Source organism: Squalius cephalus, assembly GCF_949319135.1.
Source record: "Squalius cephalus genome assembly, chromosome: 25".
NCBI lineage: Eukaryota > Metazoa > Chordata > Actinopteri > Cypriniformes > Leuciscidae > Squalius > Squalius cephalus.
Window position 1 is genome coordinate 16,056,213 of NC_137146.1, and position 26,457 is coordinate 16,082,669.

The 26,457-nt window shown below is 38.5% G+C and overlaps 2 protein-coding genes across 3 annotated transcripts; both read right to left on the bottom strand.

The window, feature by feature from the left end:
• LOC307153327 (sialic acid-binding Ig-like lectin 7) lies at positions 1-4,924 on the bottom strand. 2 transcript variants are annotated; one of them, XM_079862706.1, is made up of 8 exons: positions 4,899-4,924; positions 4,085-4,176; positions 3,567-3,965; positions 3,074-3,391; positions 2,654-2,914; positions 2,480-2,570; positions 2,345-2,387; positions 1-641 (listed from the first exon to the last, which is right to left on the bottom strand). In XM_079862706.1, the coding sequence occupies exons 1-8, from the start codon at positions 4,919-4,921 to the stop codon at positions 417-419; spliced, it is 1,452 nt and encodes a 483-aa protein (XP_079718832.1). In that variant the 5' UTR covers positions 4,922-4,924; the 3' UTR covers positions 1-416. The 2 variants fall into 2 exon arrangements, with proteins under 2 accessions (XP_079718832.1, XP_079718831.1); XM_079862705.1 differs by lacking the exon at positions 4,899-4,924 and having other exon boundaries at positions 4,085-4,509.
• A 617-nt stretch (positions 4,925-5,541) lies between these two features.
• On the bottom strand, positions 5,542-25,137 carry LOC307153715 (sialic acid-binding Ig-like lectin 13; the record flags this gene model as incomplete). Its single annotated transcript, XM_079863336.1, has 10 exons — positions 5,542-5,958; positions 6,621-6,678; positions 15,512-15,602; positions 15,717-15,977; positions 16,121-16,438; positions 16,614-17,012; positions 17,388-17,445; positions 24,452-24,624; positions 24,815-24,934; positions 25,089-25,137. The coding sequence occupies 10 exons, from the start codon at positions 25,135-25,137 to the stop codon at positions 5,698-5,700; spliced, it is 1,788 nt and encodes a 595-aa protein (XP_079719462.1). The 3' UTR covers positions 5,542-5,697.
• Between the last annotated feature and the right edge of the window lie 1,320 nt (positions 25,138-26,457).

The window sequence follows — 26,457 nt, forward strand, 5'->3', positions numbered from 1 at the left end:
TGTATGTATGTGTGTGTGTGTATGTGTGAATGTATGTATGAATGTGTGTATATACAACATTTCAATCAACCAATCAGATTTGAGGGACAAGTTCAGAGTTTATGTCAAGTTTAGGCTTACAACTAGGGTTAGTACATCAGTTTTATTAACCTATAATTTCCCTCTGATTTTAGGGATAAGTTATGGGTAGGGCTAGTTTTAAGGGTAGGGATATGGGTTAAGACTCAATTTTCAGACAGGAATGTTGTTCCAGGGTCAACAAAATATGATTATCCAGGAACATGGCAAAAATATCACGGTGACCTATAGTTTAACAAGGTAATCATAGGTGCCCAATAATTATATTCCTTTTAAATGCTGGGGTCTAGTGTATTATTTCACTACTTAGGCAATGTTACATTTGTTTGTCCATTTGCTCAACACTTTTGATTCTTCTTGTTTCTCCCTGCCACTTGAATCTCAGCATACTCTGTCTGTGGGTCATTGTTTGAGTGTTCTCTTGTCATGTCGCCCGTCTGGAGTTTGGAGAAGTCAATCTCTCCATAGTGGAGATCATCAGTTTCTTTCTTTTCACTTTTCTTGCTGATCGCAATGGAACTGTTAGCATAGACAGCCAGCATGTCACTGTTTTTATCCGTAGCCTGAGGAAAAGAAGTCATTTTAAAATTATTATTTTTGAAATCACTTTCATTCATCTGCAAATTAAGTGTTGTTTGAGGAGATCCAATAATGAGTGAGTCTTTAGAAGATTAGAAGAAAACAATTTACTTTTAACAACATTCAGTGACTCTTTCTGCAGATTACATTGGTACAACAATAGGTGGCGACAAGGGACTGTCTTAATGAGTGAATCATTGATTCATTCACTCAACTTAATCATTCATATAGGCTGCATCCGAAATCTTAGGCAGCTGACATGTTGCCTCGCTGCCTTAATAGACAATGACTCTGCAGGCAGCGTTTGCGCACGAAGGTACCTTCTGAAACTGATTTCGGACAGACGTCTGAGGCAGTGTAACAGTTTAATGATCTACAGCAAAATAGAGCGAGTGCTGGTGAGAACTAAACAAATATTTAATTACTACAGTATTAATTTCTTGCTAGAAATGACATCAGAAGTGGAAAAAATTGGTAAAAAAAATTTACATTCGCACACAAACTGACCAGCAACCGCAACTTTCAGACACCATCTTTCTTTGTCTAGCTCAACTGTCAACAAATGGAACGCACAGGATTGTGGGATACCCCTCCATCTTGAAACTACATTAGCCAAAGAGGGACATGCCTGTAAATTCAAGCTTCGCCTTTTGCGTTTTTCACTCAGTGACACCGTGACGAATGCGAGGGGGAGATTACTCGCGAGCTCGCGAGTGCCGGCAGATTTGAAAGATAGTGTGGTGTGTATGTGTGTGTGTGTGTGTGTGTGTGTGTGTACTCACATTTGAAAGAGAGAATTAAAACGTCAACGCGACAGACAAATCAGCAAGACCATAGTCAATATTGGAGTAACTTTTCCCAGATGGAAAGAGCTCATGAGGAGAAAAGATTTTAAAACGGTTAAAACGATTTCCAAAGGTTGCCTGCTTTCTTCTCGACAGGTAATTCAGCCTGTTGTAATTCATTTGTGTAAATTCGAAGTTTTATAGTTGCTTGTCTAACCATAGCATGGTTGTGCATAACGCCAGAACGACCTCTAGTATAACTTCATCCTCGCGTCAATGGTGAAAAAGTATTGTTTACCTTGTAACATAAATCTGTGCTGCGACGGATCACAGGTGATGAATAGTTTTAAAGGTGCAATTTTTTAAGCTATATATATAAAAGGACACTGTAAATTTTAGTTATTTTTAATTGCTTTTACTTTGTACACATTGTAACGTTAGCCTAATCTGATTATGCTGGGATAGCCGATTCCAAGGGTGACGTTTACCTCCTGACATCTGTCCTGTAGTTTTATTCATTTTAGACTTATTGTTTATTATTGTCATGGACGAAGTCGATAACTGGAAGCCATGTTAATCTTGAAATAATACGGCCACCGTAGGAGTTAAAACGCCCTCTGAATTGAGAGGAACAGAAACTAATATTCACTGGGTAGTCATATACAATTTCACCGCTAGATGGGGGTAAAAATCACACAGTGTAGCTTTAAAAAAATAATTAATTGCGAATTGCAATTCCAATTACAAAGGTTAATTCTGTGGTGATTTGTTTGGAACATTTTTGTTGTGGACAAAACAACTGACAATATTTCTTTTAAAAATGTAAGTTACTTGATGCATATTTATTGAAGTGTTTCATGTCTTTTAGTAGGACTTTTATATAAAAAAATAAAAAAACCCACCTGATCTCTTCCTATGACATGGACCTGACTTGATGTCTTTGTTCTGTTGTAAAAAAATAAATGAAATAATCAAGTAATTAAATAATTTAATTAATTAATAAATATACATATATATTTCTATTATTATACATTTACCTCATACAGTAAAAAAATACTGCAGACAACAGAAAAAAAGCCAAAAGTCCTCCTGTACAACCATATATCACACGCTGAGAGAATCCACTCTCTAAAATACAACAGAGTTAATCAGGATTGTGTTTTAAACAGTATTTATAAATCCAGTACATCCGAAGCCAATGCTTCATTTACCTTCAACTGTGAGCTGGATCTCTGCTGATGACTGGTTTCCATGTTTATTTTGTGCAATGCAGAAGTACGATCCTGTATTATTATGAGTTACGATTAAACTAATCTTCTTTCCCTGAGCTATTGGAGTCTCTTGTCCACGTTTGTACCAGGTGTAGTTCATTTCTCTTGATGGTCTGGCTTTGCTTTTGCAGGTCAAAGTACTAGTGTTAACAGAGACTGAAGCAGATGGATCGACAGTGATGTGAGTTTCTTTTGGAGAAACTTTAACAGAAACACAAGCATATAAATAGGGAAAGCATGTAAAACACCTGTGCGTTAGACATTTCTAGGAAGGTAAACACCAAATTCTGTTTAAGCAGCACTTAAAGTAAGTAAGGAAGTAAGGCTATGTTAAAGGAAGTAAGCAGTCTAATCTCTTACACAGGACTTGTAGCATCACGGTGGTCTCCACAGTTGAGTCATTAGATGTTTTTCTTGGATATGTAACAGTGCAGGAGATGTTCTTTCTGTGATCCATGTATGAAGCTTTGAAGGTCATGTGTGAAAACACTGACTGGGTTTTATCAGGTTTCTCCTGTAACTGTGTTGTAATGTGAGCAGATTCAGGGATGTTGGACCAGGATATTGTAGGAGGTTGTTTGGGGCAGGGGGCTTCAGCAGAGCAGCTCAGACTGACTGTTGTGTTCTCCATCACTGCTTTCAGATCAGTGGGTTTAAGTTCAGGAGGTTGTGGTGAATCTACAGAAATACATGATTGTAGCTCGTCATTAAGAAGCTGTTCTTAGTGATGTTTGTTAATTATGTAAATAATATTTACATTTAAGTGTATTCATTTATTAAATTTATCAAGTGACTTACAAGTGAAGGAAAGAATAAGAACCTGTATGTTAAAGACAGTGGAGATGACATTTACCTTTGACACTGATCCTCACATTCTTTCTTGAATCATCTGTATTGGGGTTAAACGTTGCTCTGAACACATTTGGCTCCATTTCCAGTCTGAAGAAGTAAAGATCTGAATGATTCATCATGATGTTATAGAAGACAGTTGTGCAGTTCCTCTCACTGAGATTTCCAATCATCTGTATGTCACTAAATCCTCTTATGATGTTTTTGCTGCTGTTAAAAGCTATGAAACTGTCTTCATGACCAAACTGTGATTTATTTTTTATCCAGATCCCATTAATAGATTTTGCCTTGTTACGTTTGTCCTCAAAATGGGAGATGGTGAATGTACAAGGAATCTGCACACAAGAGCCTGTCAGAGCTGTTACTGTCTCAGGCATCTCTGCAGAGTAGATATTATCATCAGCTGAAACATAAAAACACATTAGTCAAGCTAGAGATTTAAGAATTTGGGTTTAAATTTCTATCAATGCACATTATAATAATACTCATCCTCATTCATAATGACAACAAAGATCTACCTACCTGAGCAAGTATGTATCAATACAGAGCTGATGAAAATGAAGGAAGTGATCTGGATTCCTGCCATCAGGGTTTGTGACGAGGATGACATTGGACTCAACAATAATGACAAATTAGTCCACAACACCATCACTGTACACTTCATCACACATACAACATCTGTTCATTTCAATATTTGTTAGATTAATGATATAGAACAATGAGTTACTATATTTTCACTGCTAGACTCACACAGACATGTATTCTGTTGTATTGATTGTTAACTTCTTTTATTCATCCACTGTAAATATTCATGTTGAATAAGCTAAAAAAAATGCTTTATGTCGTAACATCAAAATTACAATTTATTACTATATATTTGATCTGACTCCATCAGCCTGACTGCATTTGGTTACATGAGCAAAAGTGATACATTTGAGCTGCAGACAAACATAAATTATTTTTATTCACTTCATAAATACAAAAAAAAAAAAAAAAAAATGTATACCAAATTATTTCCTCATTTTCACAAACATTTTTTTTTTAGATTAATTCATGTAACAGTTACTTGATTCAGTAAAACTCACAGGAACTCACAGTCAGCTACTGCAAACTCTCAGTAACAACTCAGATCTCACTGTTTCTGTTATTTACAGATAATATGTAACTTGATCACAGATAACTTGATCACCAACATGTTCATTATTTCATGTTTTATATTTTAGCTAAACTGTGAAATAACGAACATGTTGTTGATCAAGTTATAGCCCACATAAGACATATAAATGTATTGTGTGCGAAAGAAAGGTAATAGAGTAAAATCTGTAAAAATTCTTACCTCAGAAAAGTAGTTTCACTCATAAGAAACAGAAGTGCCTAAAACTCCTCTTTGTGCCAACAGCCTTTTGACATGTTTCATGACGTGACATTGCAAAACACCCCAGTGTAATGTCATCAAACAGGAAGTTTTTTTTTGGGGGGGTTGGAGTTTGTAAAATAATTTTGTAAAAAGTGCAAATGCAACTTTTCATGCACTTTAGAGCTAGCTTGCAACATCTATAAGTCAGGCAGCCTCACATAAACGTACTGAATAACACATTTTTAATCATGACTAAAGTCTAAATTATAGTGAAAACCTACTCTCTCTGTTCTACCTTATCACATAGCTTACATCTGTATGATTTCTCCAGTAAGAGGATTTTCCTCTCCGTTTATTTTTAGCTAGCAGTCTTAAACCACAGAAGTAGCCTATGTTAAGCAATTGTACAAGTAGGCCGTTATGCATTATTTTTTTATCTTCTTTGACTATGAAATAACTATAATTAACTGACTGATTTAACTAATAGGACGTTAACAGTTAAAAAAACAAAGCCTTTCTAAAATAGGCCTATATAGCACATCTCTACTAGGAAGCATAATTTCGTTAAAGAAATGCAACAACAGAACACCACACCCCCCACCCCATGAAAATAGAGAGAAATGCAGTCACTCATTGTTTTTAATGATATACTTTTATTCATCAGAAAATATAAAGCTAAAAGAGGAATATATTTGTACACATGAGAAGACATATAGCCTAGCATATATAAGCATAAAGAAATAAAACTCTTTTTTTTTTGCTATGAGATGTAATAAAATTATTTTTTCACCTGAGCATAAATGTTCTCTGGCACAACACTGATGGCTTTTGGTTTTTTGTGTATCATGTGGACCTGAGCATATACTACATCTGAACCTCTATCATGCTTGTCTTCTTCGGTTTGGTCTTTTCTTGTACTGTGGTCAGTCTGAGTCATGAACTCACACACACTATAATCATCAGAGATCTTGTTGTCCTGGGTGGTTACGGTGAGGACTTCATCATATGTGGAATTCCTGTCAATAGTTTCGTCCTGTGCCTAAAAATTAAAACAAAAACATTTGGTGTATATATACCAGCATTTCAAATATGACAACTCTAGGAATAGTTAATGGATATGACTATGTTCATGTATTTGGTTTTAACTGACTAGAACTGCTAAGCACGCTGCTGCTGCTGTAGAGTATGGACTTGCTACTGCTAATAGATACAAAGACATGCTATATATGAATAAAAAATGTACTGTTTACTGCACTTTGTTATTCTTCTAGCTATTTATGAATAAGAAGTCTTGCACATTCACAGGAAATAACTTACTTCCACCTTGCAAAACAAAGTGTAACCAGACTATTCAAATGTTGAGCAAGCTAGCAAGCTCATTGGCTGCAGAATCTGCAGAGGCCAATCAGTTTGTGCTACTGTAGTAAATTATGTGTTTTCTAGAACTTGCACGTAAAGGACCTATCAGCCTGCACCATCTAGAGTTTCATGACTGAACTACGCGATTTAATCTGAAAATAAATATAATTTATTTCTATTAGATGTGTATTAGAAAGATATTATTAAGAGAGGCATACAGAATGTGCAGGACCAGAATTGAGAGCTTCTGCTTTATGGCAATAACAATGATCTATTAAAAATGGTTTTGTAGTTGTTTGTGCAGTGGTGTGAACCGACTGGTGTTTGAGGAAGTTCACAAACCTGATGCAAGGAATCTTTGTCTCCAACAATGTCTCCCCTGTGTGTCTTTATCCTGGTCCTGTGAGAGGAAATTAATAATTAAACTGAAAACTGATCAAGTGTAGCCTAAGGCTACGTTCACACTGCAGGCTGAAACGACCCAATTCCGATTTTTTTGCCCCTATGCGACCTGTATCTGATCTTTTCATGACAGTCTGAACGACACAGATCCGATCTTTTCAAATGCGACCCAGGCCACTTGGGTATGTGGTCCCAAATCCGATACATATCCGATCTTTTGAAATGCGACTTCAGTCTGAACGGCCAGGTCGCATGTATCCGACCCGCACGTCATTGATACGCGAAAAACGTCATAATTCTGTAGTCGTCGGTTTGAAAACGGACTGCATATTCGTCGAGCTGAGGTAAATCTGCCGAACGGGTCGACCTCGACGAGCCCGTTAATTAAAAAAAAAAAAAAAAAAAAAAAAAAGCCCACGGCCATTATATATACACGTTATGTTAACTTATCTGTCCTGAATCTGATATTAGATGGGTCAGCGGCTGCTGTCTGGCTCTTGTGTAACGGTCGCTGCGCGCGCTCGTGTGTGTGTGTGTGAGGGAATCACAGTTAGTTCAAGTTTTTTTTTTTTTTTTTTTTTTTATTGAAAATAATCAACAGTACAATCAAAGAAGCAAAAGTTAAAGAAATACATAAAAAAGGAGAGAGAGAAAAAAAAAAAAAAAAAAAAAAACATAAAAATTACACAGATAATGAGCAAAACACAAGATTACTAATCAAATAAACACATTGAACATAGTACAAATAGTCACAGTTTTAACAGCTTTTTTGTTTTGTATGGGAGAGACAGTAGAAATATATTGTTCCATTTCAGTTTTTAGCACCGAAAAAAGTGGTTTTTTATTACTAAATTTGCATTTATGGATATGAAATTTGGCAACAAATAAAATTAGGTTTACTAGAAAGAGCGCATCATTGTCCTTCCCACAGTCACTAAAACAACCAAAAATTACATTTTTGTAGTACAGGGAGAACTCAGGAAGAATATTGTCAACTAAAAAAGAATTAATGTCTTTCCAAAGCTTATATGTGAATTCACAAGACCAAAATAAATGTGAAATAGTTTCAGGATGTAAGCCACAAAATGAGCATTTTACATCAATGTCATTCTTATACTTAATTAAGCATACATTTGTGGGGTAAAACCTGTGTAGTAGCTTGAACGAGACTTCTTTAATTTTGTTAGTTAAAAGGAACTTCTGGGGTAGGGACCAGACTTTTTCCCAGTCTATATTAAGGTCAAACTTATTCCAATAGAAGGATGCAGGAGAAATAGAGACTAGGTCTGCTTGAAACCAGGATCTAATTTTGGAGTTCGATGCTTTATAGGAAGAGAAACAGACTTTACCTAACGGAAGTAGAGTTGGATCTGGAGGTGACATTGATAATGGCGGAGAGATATCAATTGACCTGAACAACATACGAAGACCTGAGGGCACAGCATCAAAAACTATAGAAAATTCTTTTGGGCTTACTGGAATCTTATATTTGGCAAGAAATTCTGAATAACTGTATAGTAGTCCATTCTTATTAAAGAGCTGACTGACTAATAAAATACCGTTGTTGAACCAATTATTGTAAAAAAGTGACTTGTTCTTATAAACAATATTAGAGTTGTTCCATATATAACACCTCTGTGGAGAAAAGTTGTGCTTGTAAAGCAAAGCCCATGCTAAAAGAGCCTGTTGATGGAAATTGGAGAGTTTAACTGGGATTTTTTGTATTTTATAGTTACAGAGCAGAATAAATTTTAGGCTACCTAACTGCGAAAAGACATGATGAGAAATAAAATTCCAGATGGAAGTAGGGTGTTTGAGATATTGCTTGATCCAATTTATTTTGAATGTGTTGTTGAGAGAGCTAAAGTCTATGAAATTTAAGCCCCCTTTGTTGTAAGAATTCAGAACTACAGACTTACGAATATAGTGAGTTTTATTTTTCCATAGAAAATTAAATAGCATCTTATCGACAGATTTACAAAAGGAGTTATCTACATGTAATGACTGAGCAGCATAGGTTAAACGAGAAATACCTTCCGCCTTGGTGATTAGAACTCTGCCTTTCAAAGAAGGATCTCTTTGTAACCATTGGTTGAAAACTTTTTGAGTTTTTTCAATGAGGGGAAAAAAGTTTAACTTACCTCTGGCTTCTCTATCTTTAGTGATATGAACACCAAGATATGTGACTGAATCTCTTACAGGGATATTACACACTACGGAAGCAGAGCAGTTATTCACTGGTAACAGTTCACATTTGCTAAGATTGAGGGTGAGACCGGAAGCTTTGGAAAAAGAGCGAATCAGGTTAATCGCAACTGAAACCTGTGAAGCATCTGCCAGAAACAGGGCTGTATCATCCGCCAACTGACTGATTAAAATATGATTATTTGCAACACTAATGCCTTTAATAGGACTGTTTTTAATGTGTAAATTAAGAAGTTGGGCAGCGAGAAGGAACAGGTAAGCAGAAAGAGGACACCCTTGCCGTACTCCACGCTTTAAATCAAACCTTGGGGATGTACCATTGCCTAATTTAATAGAACCGTTTCCATTAGTGTACAAAGTTTGGACCGATCTGCAGAAGAACTGACCAAAACCGAACTTTTTTAGGGTTTCCATTATAAAATAGTGCTCTAAGGAATCGAAGGCTTTATAAAAGTCTAAGAAAAGAATAAAACTGTCCTCATGAACTAGCTCAGAGTAGTCTAATAAATCTAAAATCAATCTTACATTATTTGAGATATGTCTATTTTGCATGAACCCAGATTGGCTCTCATCAATAATAGAGTCTAGTACTGATTTCAGTCTCTTGGCAAGTATCAGAGCAAAAATTTTATAGTCATTATTTAATAAGGAAATGGGGCGCCAATTATCTAACAGGAGAGAATCTTTCTTGGGCTTAGGAATGAGTGTAATTAGACCCTGACTTAACGTAGGTGGTAAGGAACCTCTATAAACACTCTCAGCAAAAACTTCTTTTAAAAATGGGGCTAGGCTCAGAGAAAAATGCTTGTAAAATTCGGCAGTAAAGCCATCCGGTCCGGGTGATTTATTAATTTTTAGTTGATTAATGGCATTAGTAATTTCATTTAGAGAAATAGAGGCATCGCAAAAGTCACAATTAGCTTCAGAAATCTGATTGATATTAGGAATAGAATTAAAAAAACTTGTGGTATCTTGAGGACAGTATCTTGAGGTGTAAAGATCACTGTAAAAACCAGCACAATACTTGGCAATTTTCTTTGAATCGTCAGTAATTGTTCCATCAATTCTTAATTGCTGAATGGTGTTATTTTTTGATTGCTGCTTTTCTAGTCTAAAGAAATATGCAGAATTCTGCTCGCCCTCTTCGAGCCACTTACGGCGAGATCTAACAAAAGCACCTTCCGCTTTTCGTTTATATATCTCGTCCAACCTATGCTGCTGATTAGTAAGCTCCAACTGTTCTGACTCAGTAAGTACATCTAAAGGCTTAGAAGTTAAGGATGCAATTTTAAGTATAGTGTCATTTTCCTCTGTTTTTCTTTTTTTAGCTAAATCACTACTATATTTCCTGAGAAATTTAGCAATTTCGTACTTTAACAACTCCCAGTTAATGCTGAAAAAATTCTCACGTTGAGCTTTGTCCCAATAAAGCCGAATAAAACTCTCAATCTTAGAAGTCACTTCCTTGTGTTTAAGTAGTGTACTATTAAGTTTCCAATAAGAAGTTTTAGGAGAACCGGGAGAGAGAGAAGGAATAAGAATTTGAATAGTCTTATGATCAGATAGGGGCGATGGTAGAATGTTCGCAGCTACATTTTTCAGATTCTTGGATATAAGCCAGAAATCAATGCGAGACTGCCTTGATAACGTTTTGTTGCTCCATGTATATGATTTCTGTAGTGGGTGAGTATCTCTCCATATATCGGTTAAATTAAAACTATGTAAGAGCGTCTTCACATAAATATTAGAGGAGTCCGGATTCCTTGCAGGCAACCTATCCAGGCAATTATCTAACACGGTATTAAAATCTCCGCCCAAAACGATAAAAGAGTTTGGGAATTTAGATAACCAGTAAAAGAGTCGTTCTTCCAATTTATCAAAAAAACTGTTGTTCTCTGTTTGAGAATTGAAGCCATAAACATTAACTATAATATAATTTACGCTAGCAATTTCTAGAACTAGAAATATGTAATGACCGCTTTTGTCACAGTCAGAATTTAAGACTTTTCCACTAAAACGGTTTTTTAAAATACAAACACCAGCTGAGCGCTCAGATCCGTGAGACAGCCACAGGTCACCCCCCCACTGTGATTTCCAAAAGTTAGCATCCTGTTCAATTGAGTGTGATTCCTGTACAAAACAAAAGTCAGTATTAAGCTGTTTACAATATAAAAATATAGCTTTTCGTTTAAGGTTGTTTCTTAAACCTCTTGTGTTTAAAGAAATAATAGATAAAGACATAAGGAAAGAAATAAAATAAATAAATACAAGAAAAACTAGACCAGAAAAATGGTAGTGCGTATACGAAAATAAGTAAGATAAGGTCTCTACAAAAGCGCCAACATGGGTCTGAGAACAGCAAACCTTATGTGAAATTTGTGAACATATGCTATCAGTGCAATCAAACAGACTGTAAACGTTTTATGAGAAGTCCTTTACTAGAAGAGCCTAAAAATAACCCGTTTTCCTTTCAATTTTGTAATTATAAAGATAATTATTATTATTTAATTACTCCCCGAGGAAAAATAACTATACATAAATGAAAGGCTGATAAACAGCTATGAAACGCTATTGAGCGTGTTGGTTTGAAGCATCAAAATACAAATAAAAATATTGCTGAACACAGGGTGACATGCTATGCATTAACAAGCATGTTAGAACAATTTTTGACACTCCTATGCCCCAAAAGGCAACTTTGCTTCAGTAACATAAATAGCAGGTAGTAAAACCTGACTAAATCACATAAAGAACATGTAAAGTAAAGACAGCCATAAGCTGTGTACTAGTATTACCTCATCTACAAAGTCTCAAGGTGGGAGAATTTCCTTTCCACCCACAAAAGCACGACCACCCACGAAGAAAGCTGGCTTGCCATCTTTCCGAGCCTGATCAACAAAGGGCCACAGTTTCTTTCTTTTCTCTCTGTCCTCTGCCGACAAGTCCTCCGCCAGTTTCAGGTTTTTGGACTTCAGGAAGCCGGAGTTCTTTGCGGAACGCCACACGGCATCACGGCAGAATCTGGAAGAGAAGCGCACGATGACACCTCTCGGTTGATTGTTACCAGGCTTCCTGGGGCCGAGGCGGTGAACGACGTCTATGGCATCTGGAAGTTTGGTTTTGGCCTCTGGAAGCAGACCCTGGCATATCTGGATGATCTCTTGTCGCAGATCCTGCTGATCGTTCTCTTCTAGGCCGTAGAACTTGAGATTCCAGCGTCGGGAGTACGCTTCTAATTGAGAAACACGCTGCTCAGTCTTGTCAGTATTTACTTTGCAGGCCTCAATCCGCGATTCACAGCGGTCAACTCTCTCTTTAACGCTTTTTACTTCAGCACAAACAGCATCAAAGGAATCTTTAATACCAGCGATCTGCTTGGTGTTTTCTGTAACTGCCATCTTCACGTCGGCAATCACCATGGAGTTGTCACTGACCAACTTTTCCAAGGCATCTGACCTGTGGTTTATCAGCTGAGAGAGGGAGGAAAGCTGGGAAAGGATTGCGTCAGTTGTTGTATCTTCCACTCGTCTCCATTTAGGTGCAGGTGATTTAACCGGGGTGATGGGAAGTGTCGGAAAATCATCCACTAACGAGACCTTCAGTACCTCCGTGTCTGACTCGAGGTAGTTGTGCATGTTGTCAATGAGCATGTTGTTTGTATCTGACTGCTCAGTGGGAACTAACGTTTCAGCCATGTTGGTAACGTTAGAATACGCGCTAGCAAGCGCTTTTTTAGCGCCGCTCTTCCTCTTCTCCTGAGGCTTCATTTTACCAGCAAATGTAATCAGAATACAGTCGGACAAACGCGGTACATGAACTAAAAGCAAAAAGTCCGTTTTGTACACACTTTAACTATATGGAAAACAGTTCGGTTTGCGGAGCTCAGAGAAACACGTCCATTCAGAGCGCCATCTTGGTCGACCCCCCAGTTAGTTCAAGTTTAGCTACTTCCGCAAACAACAAGTGACGTCGTTGACCGTTGAGTACTCTTCTGCGCATGCGGGTCACTTCTGGGTAATTTCACGTTCACACAGGAGATCACAAAAGGTCGCATTTAATTGGAAATGTGAACGGCCTTGCAAAAAAATCGAATTTTTTCAAAAAATCGGAATTGAGCATTAAGCCCTGCAGTGTGAACGTAGCCTAAGTCACTTGATAAATTTAATATAAATTAATACATTTAAATGTAAATATTATTTACATAATTAACAAACATCACTAAACAGCTTCTTAATGATGAGCTACAATCATGTATTTCTGTAGATTCACCACAACCTCCTGAACTTAAACCCACTGATCTGAAAGCAGTGATGGAGAACACAACAGTCAGTCTGAGCTGCTCTGCTGAAGCCCCATGCCCCAAACAACCTCCTACAATATCCTGGTCCAACATCCCTGAAGCTGCCCACATTACAACACAGTTACAGGAGAAACCTGATAGCCTACAACCCAGTCAGTGTTTTCACACATGCAGGCCTCATAGCACTCCGGCGCCACGCCGGATTTCCGGCGTGTACAGACTTGTCTGCAAAAAAAAAAAAAAAAAAAAAAAAAAAAAAAAAATCAGGTTCGCGTTCGCGTGATCTGACAGGCGCTTCACTAAACCATAGATATCATATAAAGGCCTTTATATGATATCTATGCACTAAACCACACCAGTAAGCCTACTTCAGCCAATCGGTAATAGGGTAGGGGCTGGTCTTGGGTTTTGGCCAATCAGATTGATTCAGCAGTCACTCCACGTGCGAATTTGTTTTGAGTTTCCCATACACTACGAATGTGTTTCCCACACTGGCAGCGCGAAACATAGCCAAAGTCATGGAGTGCAACTTTATGAAGCCAGGGGAAGACACCAAACTTGTCGATAAAGGCATAAAGAATAAATGGTCTTGGATAGAGGAGGTGGGTAGAGACGAAAAGCCATTTGGAAGCTGGTGTCAAAAACTCCGGCAACCAGGAGCATGTTCTTTGTGCGCAAGGAAAATATTATATGGAACTAGCGGGAAAAAAGTGCTGCCACGACACGAGTTAGACCCTAGTCATCAAGCAGCTGTAGCTCGTGGCCTGATTTGAGGTCGCTCGCCAACAGGCCATATCGCGTCTTTTGCGCGCTCAAGTTCATTCAAATGTAAGCGCGCTCATATTTGAAGCGACGCGCTCGTTTTTTTCCAGGCGTTTTTCGGTGGTGGAAATCCATTAGCCACTAAAACTTTTTTATCATTGTGGAGAGCGCACTCAGCGCAGTGCATGGTTGCATAGCAACGACAGACGTCACGGGAAAATCAGACCTAATTTTACTATTAATAATAAAAGATAATCTAAAGTGCATTGTAAATGTAAGTAATTTATCTTTTTTTGACTCATTCTTTTTATAAAAATCATTTAAAGTCTGAAATATGTGAGGTTTATATTTTTATAAAAAAGTTTTTTGTCAAAACTTTATTTGAACTTGTACATGTTAGTATATAAGGAATAGCAAGACACTTTTAAAATCTGGCTATCATTTTTAATGGTATTATTTTAATGTTTATGTAAACAAAAAGTGCATATTGATGCTTTATTTGTTATTTGCTGGTTTTCGACATAAAACTTGGTGAACTGATTTCATTGTGTAGTATTAGTACTTTTTGTACAGGATTCTGTGATAACCGTGATCATTTTTGTCACTATAATCATGAAATGAAATGTTCATGCCATTTCATATCTTGTTATGATAAACTAAAATCAACTAATTATGTGTTTTTACAGTATAATATGCAAAGTACAATTTTCTATAAAAAAAATTATATCTGATTCTGTTCTTTTCTGACACGCGTTGTTGGGTGTGGAAGGTTACTAATGTGATTGCTTTATCTGTAAATTAAAGTAATGCTTTTTCAATTACTGAATTCATTGACATAAAATGAATTCTTTGATTTGAATATTTTTTGGCAATACGTCGTGTAGGTCTTAAATTTCTATCTTTATGGTCTTAAAATGTCTTAAAAAGGTTGTAAATTTGACTTACTGAAACCTGCTACTGTAATATAGACTTGTATTGGGTTTGTTCATCTCATGTCTGAATGATGTCCATTTATATCCACAAAAGTCACCAGAATCTATCATTTAAGGGACTATTTATCAAAATGTTCTCCTAGGGGAGCACACCCCTGGATCCCGCTTGACAATTATGTTGATCAGGGCATATATCTTGGCTTAGGGGCCCACTTACCTCCCAGGGAAAAAAGTTCAGGCTCAGGATTTTTTTCTACTATCACCCCTGCACATGACCTTCAAAGCTTCATACATGGATCACAGAAAGAACATCTCCTGCACTGCTACATATCCAAGAAAAACATCTAAAGACTCAACTGTGGAGACCACCGTGATGCTACAAGTCCTGTGTAAGAGATTAGACTGCTTACTTCCTTTAACCTAGCCCTGTGCGTGCTTAAACGCACAAAGTGCTGCTTAAACAGAAGTGCTTTAATAGCTGATCTGATCACTGTATGAAGTCAAACACTAGCAACTCTCATAACAGTGAATGAGGCTTAAACTAACACAAGCACAATGCTGAGTACATCTTAAAACTGGCTCTTTCAAAATGACATCAGCAATGATTAAGTAACGGAAAGTGTTACTTAATTTACCTTGCACAAAACCCAAGAGCAGAGAGCGTGAGAACTGCTACAATTCCTCCCACACAACCAGCAATCAGAGGCATGAAGTGTCCATCTTGTCCTATAGGATGTGAAACACTTGTAATTCCACCAGAATGTTGTATTTCAGTATAATCTTCATTGCCTTAAATCTGTAAATGACCTTGTTCTTTACATGTAGACTGTGTAAACTCACCTTCAACTGTGAGCTGGATCTCTGATGACTGTTCTCCAAGTTTATTCTGTGCAGTGCAGGAATACCATCCTGCATTATTTTGAGTTCCAGTGAAGGAAATCTGCTTTCCCTGAGCTATTGGAGTCTCTTGTCCACGTTTGTACCAGGTGTAGTTCATTTCTCTTGATGGACTGGCTTTGCTGTTGCAGGTCAAAGTCACATTAGTGTTAACAGAGACTGAAGCAGATGGATCGACGGTGATGTGAGTTTCTTTTGGAGAAACTTTAACAGAAACACAAGCACATAAATAGGAAAAGCAGTAAAACACCTGTGCATTAGACATTTTAGGAATCTAAACACCAAATTCTGTTTATTTAAGTACACACAGGGCTATGTTAAAGGAAGTAAGCAGTCTAATCTCTTACACAGGACTTGTAGCATCACGGTGGTCTCCACAGTTGAGTCTTTAGATGTTTTTCTTGGATATGTAGCAGTGCAGGAGATGTTCTTTCTGTGATCCATGTATGAAGCTTTGAAGGTCATGTGTGAAAACACTGACTGGGTTTTCTCAGGTTTCTCCTGTAACTGTGTTGTAATGTGGGCAGATTCAGGGATGTTGGACCAGGATATTGTAGGAGGTTGTTTGGGGCAGGGGGCTTCAGCAGAGCAGCTCAGACTGACTGTTGTGTTCTCCATCACTGCTTTCAGATCAGTGGGTTTAAGTTCAGGAGGTTGTGGTAAATCTACAGAAATAAATGATTGTAGCTCATCATTAAGAAGCTGTTCTTAGTGATGTTTGTTAATTATGTGAATAATATTTACATTTAAATGTATTCATTTTTTAAATTTATCAAGTGACTTACATGTGAAGGAAAGCATAAGAACCTGTATGTTAAAGACAGTGGAGATGACGTTTACCTTTGACACTGATCCTCACATTCTTTCTTGAATCTTTATCTTTAGGGTTAAACGTTGCTCTGAACCCATCTGGCTCCATTTCCAGTCTGAAGTAGTAAAGATCTGAATGATTCATCATGATGTTATAGAAGACAGTTGTGCAGTTCCTCTCACTGAGATTTCCAGTCATCTGTATGTCACTAAATCCTCTTATGATGTTTTTGCTGCTGTTAAAAGCTATGAAACTGTCTTTATTAGCAAACTTTGATGTATTTTTTAGCCAGATCCCATTAATAGATTTTGCATTGCTACGTTTGTCCTCAAAATGGGAGATGTTGAATGTACAAGGAATCTGCACACAAGAGCCTGTCAGAGCTGTTACTGTCTCAGGCATCTCTGCAGAGTAGATATTATCATCAGCTGAAACATAAAAACACATTAGTGCATTATAATTTAAACATTAGAGAGGTAAAATATTTATATTTTCTTAAAATAAAGGTTTTAAAGAATTTTTTCATTCTTTTCTTGCTTACAACAAAATAGTACACTGATATAGGAAAGTCAAGCTCCAAAAAGGACAACACAGCACCATAAAAGTAATTATGACATATGACTTATGTCGTGTATTTAAAGTCTTCTCCAGTCATATGCTTTAAGGGTCTTTGCTCGATACATTTTCTTGTCCTTTGCCAATCACATGCCTGCATTTTATCTCTTGTGTATCATATCAGTTGTGGTTCTGCTGAATGTGATTGTTTAAAATAAAAAATAAATACGAGTGTAATATGGACCAACCTGAGTGAGTGCGAAGAAACACAGAGCTGATGATGATGATGATGATGAAGGACATGATCTGAAACACAGACATCACTGGAGCTCTGACACAAACAGGAAATAACCTAAATATACTTGTGTGCCAAAAAAAACCCACAACAATTTTTTTTTCTCTGTCCACAACTGTGAGCAATGAATTACCTTCAGCTTGAGTGTTATTACTGTGTTTAACTAAAGAGATTTAAAGAAAGTTAATAGTCACTGCAGACTCTCCCATGGTTAATATCTTAATAGCGTTCAGTTATAAGTCACTTGTAGTTATTAGTGATGAACTAATCATTTACAAAACATGAATAAACGTTCATAAATGATTAATAAGTGATATGCTAAAATGTTTTGATTGTTTATTAATTCATTTATCAGTCATTTATAAATTAATGATGAGCTAATCATTTACAAAATGACTACGTTCATAAATTATTTATAAGTGGTATGTTATCGATTTACAAATGTGTTGTAAGTCATTTTAAAAGATTTTAAATGATTAAGTAAATCAAACAGATCATTAGTAGATGGTTATTAAATCATTAGTTGATACATTATTAATCACTTATAAATGTCAACATTGTTTTAGTATCATTATCTCAATAAACAATAGTTAATCATTAACAAATGATAAACGAACCATTAGTAATTGATTAGTATATCATTTATTGATGTATCGTGAAGTTGTAAGCTGGTCTGTGTTCAAAAGCACAAACATACAGGTATGCTAAAGCAGTATTTTGAAGAAGAGTCATTTATTTGTTTTGAAGTGGATAAACATTTATAAATGACGTGAGTTATGTTCAATCCTTTCACTCATCAGCACACACTTGTGTTCTGTGTGGAGTGTGTGGATCTAGTGATAACGTGAACCTCAGAACCGGCTTTACCTTCAACTGATGCTCACATCATGTGCACAGTCAACCAGTCAACATGTACACTGCAGTACACACTACAAAGTGTTCAACCCCTGTTATAGATGATGCATGAACGTATTAATAAATCATTTACAAAGCTTTCTGCCTACTAATCTAGTATAAATTATTCATCACTTGTAAATGTGTTACAGATCATTTGTAGATCTTTCTGATCTGTTTCAAATGATCTGTATATCTATACAAGTCATTTACAGCACTTTCTGCATCCCCTAATCTAAAGTGTAAACTATTCATCACACGGAAACGTGTTATAGCCATGTTTTGTAAATAATTAGCTCATCAATAACTAATAATTTATAAATGACTTATAACTGAATTAACAAAACGTTAAAATGTTATCACTTATTAATCAATTATGAATGCATATTCATGTTTTGTAAGTGATTAGTTCATCATTAACTAATAACTTATTAGTGACTTATAACTGAACGTTATTAGGGGCCAAGCACAGAATGTGTGTCGGTATCTATTGAAATCGTTGGCGTTCTTATTATTATTCTTCCGCTCTTGGAGTCTATGGCAGCCCATAGAACCACTTCTGGGAAAGTTATAAAATTTGGCACACTTTTAGAGGACAGTCTGATCCTGTCACCATAGCAAATCACCTAATCAATTCCTCTAGCGTATGTGTCATTGTTTCCTCAGTCTGACCACTCCACATCAATTTTGTCACCGCAAGTGACAAACCATTAAATCATATTATTAGTGACTGTATCTATGATTTTTTCACCCATTTTGACTAAGATCATCTTAAAAATGTCTTTAATTGCTCATTGTTGCATTTGGTCTGACACTCACAGCCATGCTGGCATGTCTTATCGTCTTCTTGCACTTAGCCCCGATAATTGCTGCTTGCAGCTATATTTATAAAGTGTTACCCTTTATCAAATAAATAAGTGTTGTCATTAACTTAATATTTACAACATGTTTCTTATTTTCAACATGTTTTTAAAAAAAAAAATCACAAGAGACAAGCCTTACCTCAGAGCAGTGCAGTCAAAGGAAAGCAGAAGTTCTTCTGACAAAAGAAAATGTCTTCCTTTATGCGAGATCTCTTAAACACTTAGTGACGTGACGTACTCTTGACGATCTCCCAGCAGCACTACAGGACGAGATATTACCACTCAGCCTTTGTTCATTCTGTGCTTAAATATTTGTCATTCGTTCAAAGAGGATGGAAACCATAACACAAAAATATGCAGATAAACTCTAATACAGTAATAATGTTTTTAAGGTCATATCAAACAAGTAAAGGCAATGCATGAATGTTTGTTTGATAGTATTGATCAATTTTAGCATTTGCACACTCATTCATTGCTTATTGTGTACTCTTGTGTACTTTTTGCTAACTTTTTTTCAGTGCTCATCAATAAAACTAACTATAACTATACTAACTAACTAACCATGACACATCTTTTGAATGCAGGGGAGCTTCTGTGGTCAGTGTGACTGGTGCAAAAGACTGCAAGACTTAAACACACAAATTCACACCATTTTTAGACTGAATGCTGGCTCATGAGATATGGATGTTGTGTAAAACTAATTTAAAAAAAAAAGAACTGAAACCCAAAGTTTATTTAGTGTGTAATGTTGCTGTTTGAGCATAAACAACATCTGCAAAATTACAATGCTCAAAGTTCAAAACAAAGGAAGATATTTGCTTTTAAAGAAAACGTTTTTTTTTAAGGACTACAACAAACGGCTGGTACACGAGATTCCTCCCCGGGTAGTGACATCACTAACCCTAAAATTTACATGATAACTCCATGTTGAGAAGAGGAAGAGTTTTTGCAGTAGAGCACATTTGAGAGTCTGCTCAAGCTGTCGCATCCGTCTTTTCACATGCAATGTCACTCTGTAGGCATCTTACAACAGTTCCCACACAAGCGATTTATAGATTATCATGACAGAATATGCTAATCAAATACTTGAAGATAGTTAACTACACATCAGCAACATAAATTCATCAACTAATGTCCTGTTGCATTCTACATGTTGTCACTTCTTCTTCTTGAGTCTCTCCATCATTGTCCGAACAGTTTCTGACATTTTAGTGCTTGTCTGCATGAGGTAATCGGTGCTGCTAACACTCACAAGCTCTTGAAGCTCCGCCCTCTGTGCCAGGAGCAACAGCTCATTTGCATTTAAAGGGACACACACAAAACGACACGTTTTTGCTCACCCTCAAAAAGGAACAATTTTAACATGTTGTAAAAAATAATCTGTGGGGGATTTTGAGCTAAAACTTCACATAAACAGCCTGGGGACATCAGAGATTTATTTTACATATTGTGAAAAGGGACATTATACCACCCCTTTAAAGCTGCTGTATGCTATTTTTTTACTGTACTAAAGTATAAAAATAACATCATGTGTTTGCAATTATTTATGAAACGTGATAAGTTCACATACTTGTTTCTCTGAAAAACAATGCTACAGCCAGTTATTTTACTTTGAAATGTACCCAATAGTATCTTGACATCCCGGGTTGCCATTTGGTGGAAAACACAGCGTATTGCAGCCATGGAAACCAGCAAACGAATTGGGACCGAGATCACAAATTCTACCCGACTTAAAAAGCTTTGGCATCCATCTAAAAATCTCTATGAACGGGAGCATATAAAAACACGGATAAATTAACTCATCAACTTAAAAGTGTGCAAGTCTCCTTGTCTTCCATTGTCAATTGCGCTCGCTCCTGTTGTGTGTCCTCAATCAATCAACCCGCGTCGAGTCTGAGGAGGAGGGGGCGGGGAAACAACTCTCTCCATTTTTTTTTTATTTGGACTGCAGTACCCATTTCAACCGCTAGCTGTCAATATTACATACTGCACCTTTAAGGGATAATTCACAGCTAGGCGTTCATTACACAATTTTAGTAAATGACTTGGAAGCAAAACCCCACCCGATGCAAAGTGCATTAAAATCATGTAATGCAAACCTAGCTGTGGATTATCCCTCTTATACCATGGTTACTTGCCAGCACTTTCGAAATTTGACCAAAAACATAAAAATGACGATTATTTTTTTTCAACTATATGAATTTTTAGATCTAGCATTCTGCCTGTTTTAAATCAGGCACTAAAGTAGTAAGAAAGTAGTAAGATGACATTTATTTGAATTAATTTTTGAGAGAGAGATAAATGATATGCGTCTGTGCAGCATCTCTCTACTAACAATTAAGCTCTGAATTTAATTACTTCAAAAACAGCACCTTTACCACCTTATTGCTGAGTAATATAATGTAGCAGTTAGTAGCGAAACAAATTCATTTATAAAAGTCGAGAGGCAGCGTTGACAACAATATGCTATAAAAAATATACTGACAAAACTCTTCCATGTATTATGTATTTCAGCAAAAGTAACTATTATTTATTTAATGAAATATGAGTGATCCCTGCTGTCGTTACGTCTGTGTTATAGACTGCTGCAGGGATGACTTGTCGTTATAGGAAAAAACCCTGAATCGAGTTCGTATTTTAGCATCGTCCTGAAGTCAATCGTTTTTTTAATGGGTTTTGGTTAAATGCCTGAAATAAGGTCTGTGGTGAAGCTCAAAGCACAGGCTCAAAATATTTCCACGCTTTCTTCTACAATATAAAATACATCAGTAATACCCTCTTGTGATTAAAAAAAAAAACTATTTACTTGCCTTGTAAAAGGTGGTTACTAACAAGTTTCTAAATATGACTACAGAGGTTGTCTGGGACATTAAACATCATCAGCTGAACCGGTAAACTCTTCTACTCACTAGTCCGCTTTCACAGCCTTGTTGTGTTTATTATGACGCTCTTGCAAACTATGATAACTCAAACTTTCAGGAAAAATCCTATTGGATTTTTGTTGAGGGAACCAAGGTGATGCTAACTTCCAGGTTGGCCGACAAAAACAGGCCATCCCTGCACCAATCACCTTTAGTTTTGAAACTACACCATTTCCACCGATAAAGAAAGTCTTCTCATGCGGGAGATACGATGTGGAAAACGTACTCGGTTACTAACGTAACCTCGGTTCTCTCTAGAGAGGGAACGAGTACTGCGTAATAATAATAATAATAATAATAATAATTCATTACATTTATATAGCGCTTTTCTCTGCACTCAAAGCGCTTTACATAGAAGGGGGAATCTCCTCAACCACCACCAATGTGCAGCATCCACTTGGATGATGCGACGGCAGCCATATTGCGCCAGAACGCCCACCACACACCAGCTTACTGGTGGAGAGGAGACAGTGATGAAGCCAATCAGTATATGGGGATGATTAGGAGGCCATGATGGACAGAGGCCAAGGGGCAAATTTGGCCAGGATGCCGGGGTTACACCCCTACTCTTTTTCGAAGGACATCCTGGGATTTTTAATGACCACAGAGAGTCAGGACCTCGGTTTTACGTCTCATCCGAAGGACGGTGCTCTTTGACAGTATAGTGTCCCCATCACTACACTGGGGCATTAGGACCCACACAGACCACAGGGTGAGCACCCCCTGCTGGCCTCACTAACACCTCTTCCAGCAGCAACCTGGTTTTCTCAGGAGGTCTCCCATCCAGGTACTGACCAGGCTCAGCCCTGCTTAGCTTCAGTGGGCAACCAGTCTTGGGCTACAGGGTGACATGGCTGCTGGCTAAGCAAAGTCTTACGCTAGGGGAAAATCTCTTTTCCGCGAGATACTGAAGCCAAAAAATTATCCTTAATTTTGAAATAATGTAAAACGCGTTGCGGCAGCATGCAGACACAAGCGAGACGGCTTGCGCGCCTATTGGCTGCCCTAAGGCAACTGCAGCAGCCTATCGATAAGGCCCTATCGTGACGTCAGCTCCAATGGGGGCGCTTCGCGCCCAATACGTCACGTCCCGCCAAGACGGGCGTGGCTTAGGGCTATAAATATAGCGTCGAGAGGCTAGCTCACTGGTTTTTCATCGCCGGAGCGAACCAGAGCGTGTGCAGGCACGGCAAGATACGCAGTACACGTTCCCTCTCTAGAGAGAACCGAGGTTACGTTAGTAACCTAGTACATTCTCTTACGTGAGGTTCTCTCGTACTGCGTAAGTCTTGCGCTAGGGGAACACAGTGTAATGTTCAGCACCAGCAGATCCAGCACCAAAGACCCAAGGGCAAGTGCCCGGGCTCATATAGTACATGATCATAAGGGACTCACAGAGAGTCCAGGAAAGAGTGGCTAGAATAGCATCATTCCTGTAATAATATACCGTCCTATAAGGAGCAGTTATACTGATGATGTTTCGTACAGTCAGGGCGACCCCCGGCCTGAACTGACGAATATAGTGGGTCTTACACACTGCCCATAGAGCTGCGCGATAAATCAGCGAGCGTTTGCTCAAGCAGTTTCAGTATTCTGGGCCGAACACTTCGGGGCAGGCAGTACCGATTTTTAGACCGAAAGCAGCTTAGCCTGCAAAGCGGGAACCTCTAGGTTATAAAACCTTATAAATGTAGACGGGGAGGCCCAGCCTGCCGCCATACAGATATCTTGCAAGGCAATCCCACTAGACCAAGCCCACGACGAGGCCACACCTCTCGTGGAGTGCGCTCTGACACCTAATGGGCACTGCAAGCCCTTAGAGGTATAAGCCAGCGCTATAGCATCGACTATCCATCTGGATAGGCTCTGTTTCGACACGGCAAGTCCCTTAGAACGTCCGTAGAGTGAAACAAAGAGCTGCTCTGTCTGTCTGAAAACAGACGTGCGAGACACATAAGCCCTTAATGCCCTGACTGGGCAAAGGAAGCTGGCATCCTTTTCCTCGTTAGAGACCGGCAGGGCAGACAGGGAAATCACCTGAGCCCTGAATGGTGTTTTGAGGGATTTAGGAACGTACCCGTGCCTCGGTTTGAGTATGACTTTCGAGTCATTTGGCCCAAACTCCATACATGTCGCGCTTGTAAGTCCCCTATGCTCTTTAATGAAGCGTGAGCCAGAAGAAACACTGTTTTGAAAGACAAGTGTTTGATATCTATTGATTGGATTGGCTCAAATGGGGCACCTTTCATGGCCTCCAAGACCGTAGAAAGGTCCCATATGGGAACTGAGGGAGGTCTGGGAGGATTTAACCTCTTAGCTCCTCTAAGGAAGCGAATGACCAGATCGTTCCTTCCCAGTGACTGGCCAAGTGTTGGTTTAGAAAACGCTGCTATAGCCGCCACATAAACTTTGAGCATGGATGGGGCTCTGCCCTCATCTAGTAGCTCTTGTAGGAAGGAGAGAACCTCCGTCACTCCAGTCTTAGGGTGAAAAGCCACGTGCTGTGCACCAGCTAGAGAACACAGACCATTTTGAGGAATAGAGCCGTCTCGTAGAGGGGGCTCTAGCCTGCATGGTCGTGTTTAACACTCCCTCTGGGAGATCAGTGGGTACCCGTTGATGGCCCACGCATGTAGGGACCAAAGTTCCGGGCGAGGATGCCAGATTGAGCCCCTGGCTTGAGAGAGGAGGTCCCTCCTCACTGGTATTGGCCATGGGGCAGCGCTCGTCAGCTGCATCAGAACTGGGAACCAAGCCTGGTTCTTCCAGAACGGAGCCACTAGTAGCACTGAGCATCCGTTTTCCCTGATCCACTCTAACACCTGAGGTAGGAGCGCGATGGGGGGAAAAGCATAGAGTGGGCAGCGGGGCCAGACATGGGCCAGCGCATCCCTGCTCTTGGAGAAAAACTCCGGGCAGTGAGCGTTTTCCTGAGACGCAAACAGGTCTATTTTCGCTCTGCCGAATGTCTCCCACAGCAGTTGAACTGTCTGCGGATGTAGAGACCATTCCCCTGCCGGAACATTGTTCCTGGACAGTCTGTCTGGTCCCACATTCAGGTGGCCAGGCACATGCACTGCTCTGAGCGAGCGCAGATTGTGCTGAGCCCATACCAGGAGGTGTTCCGTCAACCTGTAAAGGTTTTGGGATGTGATACCTCCCTGGCGATTTATGTAGGCTACCACTTACATGAGCGGGACTATAGCGCCGCAGCGGAAGGATTCCGTCATGCGCTGAATAACCAGTCTGCGCTGTGGCGATAGTTGAGCTGTCATAGACAGCGAGTCCAGTTCTGTGCCCAGAACGATATTCTCTGACTGGGAGACAGTGAACTTTTCGCCCAATTGACTTCGAGACCCAGATTCTCGAGATGCTCGAGTAAAATGGTTCTGTGTTCTGTGAGCTCTGAGTGTGACTGAGCTAGGCAAGTTTGGCAAGGCAAGTTTATTTATATAGCACATTTCATACACAGTGGCAATTCAAAGTGCTTTACATAGAAGAAATTAAAATATTAAAAAGAAATAAGAATAATTAAAACGGTTTAGAAAAATAAAAAAATAAAATAGAGTACAGTACAAACAGTCGGACGAACATTGGCACAGTGCTCATTCATTAAATGCATAGCTAAACAGATGTGTTTTGAGTCTAGATTTGAAAGTGACTACTGTAGGAGCACATCTGATCTCCTCTGGAAGCTGGTTCCAGCTGCGGCTGGCATAATAGCTAAAAGCGGACTCGCCATGCTTAGAGTGAACCCTTGGTATTTCTAGCTGATATGATCCTAGTGATCTGAGTGATCTGTTGGGTTTATATTCAGTGAGCATATCTGCAATGTATTGAGGTCCTAGGCCATTTAACGATTTATATACCAGTAATAATACTTTAAAATCAATCCTAAATCTAACTGGCAGCCAGTGTAAAGACCTGAGGACTGGTGTGATATTTTCATATTTTCTGGTTCTGCTCAGAATCCTGGCGGCAGCGTTCTGTATGAGCTGCAGCTGTCTTATGGTCTTTTTGGGAAGGCCAGTGAGGAGTCCATTACAATAATCCACCCTGCTAGTGATGAAAGCATGCACAAGTTTCTCTTAGTCTTGTCTGGAAACAAAGCATCTAATTCTTGCAATATTTTTCAGATGATAGTATGCTGATTTAGTTATTGCTTTGACATGACTACTGAAACTAAGGTCTGACTCTAGTGTCACACCAAGATTCCTGACTTGATTTTTAGTTGTTTGACCCCTAGAGTGAAGGTATGCGTTCACCTTGAGAACTTCATCTTTGTTTCCAAACGCAATGACTTCAGTTTTGTCTTTGTTTAACTGAAGAAAGTTTTGACACATCC